Source organism: Pogoniulus pusillus, chromosome 26 (genome assembly GCF_015220805.1).
Source record: "Pogoniulus pusillus isolate bPogPus1 chromosome 26, bPogPus1.pri, whole genome shotgun sequence".
In the NCBI taxonomy this organism is placed as follows: Eukaryota; Metazoa; Chordata; class Aves; order Piciformes; family Lybiidae; genus Pogoniulus; species Pogoniulus pusillus.
In genome coordinates, this window is record NC_087289.1 from 18,940,773 (window position 1) to 18,945,986 (window position 5,214).

At 49.5% G+C, this 5,214-nt stretch overlaps 1 protein-coding gene across 1 annotated transcript; it reads left to right on the plus strand.

Annotated features, from left to right (window-relative positions):
* The first annotated feature begins 1,999 nt into the window (after window positions 1–1,999).
* On the plus strand, window positions 2,000–5,214 carry LOC135187057 (G-protein coupled receptor 35-like). Its single transcript, XM_064165404.1, has 2 exons — window positions 2,000–2,061; window positions 4,203–5,214. Exon 2 carries the CDS (start codon window positions 4,215–4,217, stop codon window positions 5,178–5,180), a length of 966 nt encoding a protein of 321 aa, XP_064021474.1. The 5' UTR covers window positions 2,000–2,061; window positions 4,203–4,214; the 3' UTR covers window positions 5,181–5,214.

Here is a 5,214-nt window from a genome sequence, read left to right on the forward strand (position 1 = left end):
AACTCTTTGTTGGGTTTAGAACTACCAAGTTAATAGTATTTTTTCACTCTCTGTTTCTCTTAAACACATAAGCCATTTCACAGAGATGTGTGGCAGTGTCTATGTCATCACTGGCTGTTAATGTGTTTCCATTCCACTCTCCAGCACCTACTCGTAACTCTTACAGTAAGGCAGGTCACCCATGTATACATCTCCCTGTTCCAGTTCATTTTTGCATCTAAAGTCATTTGATCCTTACTGCCAACATGGAGGAAGGACTATCATATTTCACCTGATTATGTATTTCAGGTTGCTTGCACTGTTAAAATAATCCAGTTTATTTCTTTCTCATATGCCTGCAGTGTGCTGAGAGGCTTCATGCGGTACCAGCATCTTGATAAGTCGGTGCTGCCCGACAAAGCAGCCCAGACTCTGCTGATCGACCTTCCCTTTCAAGCCAGGTCAGGCAGATGTGAAGGCACACTTTCAGGGTGAAAGCCAAATTTGGCCAGTGAGGTAAAGGCACAAAGTCCAGGAGATTTCAGAGCTGACTTCTGCCAACTTCCCTCCTGTGCAGTGCCAACTCCTGGCACAGGGACACTTCTTAAGGCAACCACCTCCAATGAGGCTGCTGCTTGCACCCGTGCAGGAGAGAAGCTCTTTTAACTCTCTTTAGACCTTTGCCACATGTGCATTGCTAGTCCCTGGGTTTGTCTTGTGGCCCAGTCCGGCCTCCCAGGTTCACCAACCTGGCCATAGCTCAGTCCCGGAGCATCACCCCACAGCTGAACACAGCTGAATCTGGGTTTCCACAGCCTTCCCAAATTCACACCTGTAATGTGCCCGTGGGGAAAATGCTTTTGCCTGAGTCAGCAGCTTGGAAAAGTCAGGGATGATGAGGGAAAGGTTGACCTCTCTATGTTATCCTAATTCTTCATACAAGTGGGCTTTCCCCTTGCTAAACACTGAGAAATCTCCCAAAGCACCACCAAGCTCTGCCCAGGCAATGCTCACAGCGCTCCCAGAGACAGTGTGGAGGAGTCTGCCCTGTCTACTTACGCTGTTTCCCTTGTGACCTGCCTCTGCCTCCAGGGAGCACAGAGCTGGCGCCCAACCTGCTGTTATCAGCTTTGGGACCATGGGTGCAGGAGATGTGAATTCATGGGACAAATCCTGACAGGAGTCAGTCTGGGTCCTGCCAGCTGGGTCCTGTCAACTGGCTTACTTAGGATTGAAACTACCACAGCCGACGAACAGCAAAAGCCATCAACATGACGATAAAACACTACTGGGGCAAGTTCTTTGACTCGTTTCTAAAGGTTCTGGCACCTATGGTGTGCTCACTGCCACGCCAGTACCTGTCGCCTGTGCCTGGCTGGCAGTGCCAGTCGCTACCGGCTGCCGTTCGCAGTGGTGCTGACGAGCAGCGTTAGTCACTGCGCGGGGGACAGGCAGCCCCGGAACGTCCTTCTCCTCTCTCGTAAAGACGCTGAGGAGAAGCTTGCTGGCTCCTCTTGCCCTCGGCTCGTTGTCATGGGTGCAGGAGCCCCGATGTGCCCCTTGAAAGGCCACCAGCCCCCACACTGCTGTCTGCCTGGGACACGCTCTGTAACCGCACCGGAGGCTGCAGGGGCGGCTCCAAGCCCGGGGGGACCTTCTGCTGCCAGAAGGACAATTTGCAACCATTAAGGGGTTTATTTCAGAAAATGTTTTATTTCCTCTGACTGGAAAAAGTGAATTTTAATTGTTAGCTTGTGTGAGGCGAGTGGAGGGGAGCGCAGAGGGGGTGGAAGGAGTGGTACTGAGCCGTCCATCTGAGCCGAGTGCGACAACAGAGGGCACCAGAGGCTCCACCGTCCCAAAAAGGAGGTGATAAATCAAGCGCTGGTGGCGAACAGGAGTTCATTGCTGTGCTTCAGCGTTCCTGAGCTGTCGGCAGCAGGCGCCCTGGCAGCTGTGCCCTGCACGGAGCAGCATCCTGCACTTGTAATACCAACAGACCTCCCCCCCTGCCAGGACAGCCGCCTCGGCGCCGCAGCCTGTCTGAGGACTGAATCCGCCTGAGCGCCCTGCGGGAGGAAGGTAATGCCTTTCAGTGCTTCCCACGCTGGTGCATGGCTGCGTGCTCTCAGCAGTTTTACAGGTTGGGCTTTCCCCACGCTTAGCTGAAGACCTAACTGGGGCTACCTGCCTGTCAGCGTACAGGTCAAACCTCAGCTGCACACAGATGCTTCAGTCTCTTGCTTTCACAGCTGTTACACCTCACTGCTCTGCAGCTGCATGTCATCTGGAGGAGGCTTCATCCTCCTGGTTTCACACCAGTCTGTGAGCATGCAGTCACTCAGCTCCGGGCTTTCTTGTGCATATGAAGGACTCAATGGGATTGGGATGCCCAGCCCAAAGGGTTCAACTGCAACTCAGGACAGAGCTAGAGAGTGGCATGTTCACTGTGAGATGACCACAGGATGCTGGCAGAGAATGGCTGCAGGGTAGGTCCAAGGATCCATGAGGCTGAGCCAGGACATTGGCTGTATATTGTTTCCTCCATAAATTCCACTCTAGAAGTGTCTGTATCCTTGCAGTTCAGTAGTGCCATACCAGTTTTGGTGCTAGAATAGGTGCTGCACTTTCCTCTGTGGCTGCCAGATCCATCCTCCAGTCTCAGATACTACAAGTGGTTGACTCAGTTCATGCAATCTGACACTTTCACTACACTTTGGATTTTGATGCTCAGAAGCTGGTGACCTGTAAGACAATGTATTTAGAAGAGATGGTAGGAATCTGGGTGGTTTTCTTTCTACCTCACTGTAGACAATTCCTTTATGAGCTGCAGACTAAGTCTGATTCATTCCCTGTGGCCTCCTTGATGGTAGTGGATGCCCTGAAATATTTAAAGGAACACCAGGAGATAGTCTAAGTTCCTGGGCTTGTGTTTTCTGTTCTAGTGCTTTAGCAACATTTTGCCTTCCAACCTGAGAAGTTGAGATCTGACACATGCCTTCTTTCACTTTACCTTCTCTCTTTGGAGACCCATTATCTGTCAGGGATGGTGGATGCAATCCTGAGCTACCCCTCTCAGAATCATATAGCAAGAGGAGCAGATCTGTAGTTGGGGAAAGCCTGCCTGCAGCAGACATTCACCCACCAGCCTGCACCAGCCTTCACACCACACTCAGGAGTAAAACCACCTAAACTACCTGGCTGGAGGGGCTCAAGTCCTGTGAAGGTTCACAGAGCTGGCAAGATCAGAACAAATCCGTGACATGGCTTCAGCAGCAAAACAAGGGTCTTGAAAGGCAGAATAGAATGTTCCCAAGATCTGCTTCAGACTGCCCTAAAACCAGCAGGTCTCTTATAACTACAGCATCAGCAAAGATAAGGGACCACAAAAATTATCATTCTGCTTTGCAGACCCTTTGCTGTTACCCAAGCTGTGCAAGCCACGACTGGATGGAGAGCAAGACAAGCTTAACCCTGTAACAGCCACAAGAGAGAGCTGTTTGTGTGGCAAGTGACCGTGTTACTTTGGAAGATGAGGGGTAGACAGTGCTGATGAGCCACTGCACCCTCCCAACAGCTGCCTATGTATGCAGTGCAGGGCATGATAAGCCATGGAGCCATGAGAGCAGGGGCACAGCAGCAGCAGCAGCCAGCCATGGGGATCTGTGGTGGTTTGGCTTCTATCCCTCCCCCCCCTTTTAAAATGCCCCAGCTAACTCAGATGGGCTCCAGGAATATAAATGAAGCTATTTATTTACAGCAGCAAATAAACAAGCAGCTATTTACAATATATACAGTTATATACAGAAATATACAAATGGTAAACAATACAGAAGCACAGCTCCCCTCCCAGAAACCTGAGTCCCCAGGAGGGGCTCTCAACCACCCCAGCACCTCCCCCTGCCCCTCTCAACCTTACCCCAATCCTGAGAAAGAATAGAGGTGCAGTCAAGAGGTTAAGGAGCAAGGTTAGTGGCAGCGAGGTTAAGGAGATGTTACTCAGTCTGAAGACAAAAGCAGAGTGAGACAAAATGGAGAATGTTATCTAATGTTTACTTCTTGTTCCCATACTTCTCAGTGGGACTGTGAGAGAAGAGGCACAACCATGTTTTCCTTTCATAGCCAATTATCTACTTTCTCTCACCAAAACATTCTAGCCTGCTTCAAACTAGCACAGGATCCGACACCAAACTTGGTCTTATGCCTGCATCTCTTTCTTGCAGAGACAACCCAACATGGAGAACTGCAGTGCCAACAACTTGCAGAGGAATAACACTTTGATATTTCCCCTGATTGTCTACGTCCCTGTGCTCTTCCTGGGGGTCCCACTGAACCTGATCGCCTTCTGGGTCTTCTGCTGCAAGGTCAAGAGGTGGTCTGAGACCAGAGTCTACATGATCAACCTCACAGTTGCAGACAGTTGCCTTCTCTTTGCCATCCCTTTCGTGATGCATTTTGTCAAGCACAACCACCCTAGAGACAAGCTGTGCTTGTTCATACACAGCATATATTTTACCAACATGCCCATGAGCATCTTCATCATCACCCTGATTGCAGTCGATAGATACATTGCGATCAAGTTCCCCCTGAAAGCAAAGATCCTTCGCTCGCCGCTGAAAGCAGCTTCTGCCTGTGGGTTTCTTTGGATACTGCTGACAGTTAATGCCCAGCTGCAGCCACGCTTTAATGGATTATCAAAGGATTTGTGCTTTGGCAAACAATCTCTTCAACCTAGTTATTCTATGGTACTCTCCAGTGTCTTGGGGTATTTCATTCCCTTAGGGATTGTGGTTTTTTGCTCAGTACAAGTCATCAAATGTCTCAAAAAGAAGGTTGACAGTGGTTCCCATGAGAGAAAGTTGATCCAGAAAGCAATCTACATTGTTTCTGTGAATTTGTGTGTGTTCATCATCTGCTTTTCACCTCTCTACATCACAATGACCTTGCGTTTTGTAGTGGATCTTGTTGGAGCTTGCTCTCTGCTCTCAGCAGTTAACTTATCTATGCAAGTGTCTTCCTGCCTTGCAAACTGTAACTGCTGTTTGGATGCATTTTGCTATTACTTTGCAGCCAAGGAATTTCAGGAATTTTCTTCTCTGTTCCCTACTTGTCGATCAGTGAGGTCCAAGATGAACCAAAGACAAGAGTCACAGTCACCCAAAGGTCAAGTCATGACACAAAAAAGCTGTGGTACTCCATAGGGGTTAGGAGCCACAGTGGTGCTGAAGTTTTGAG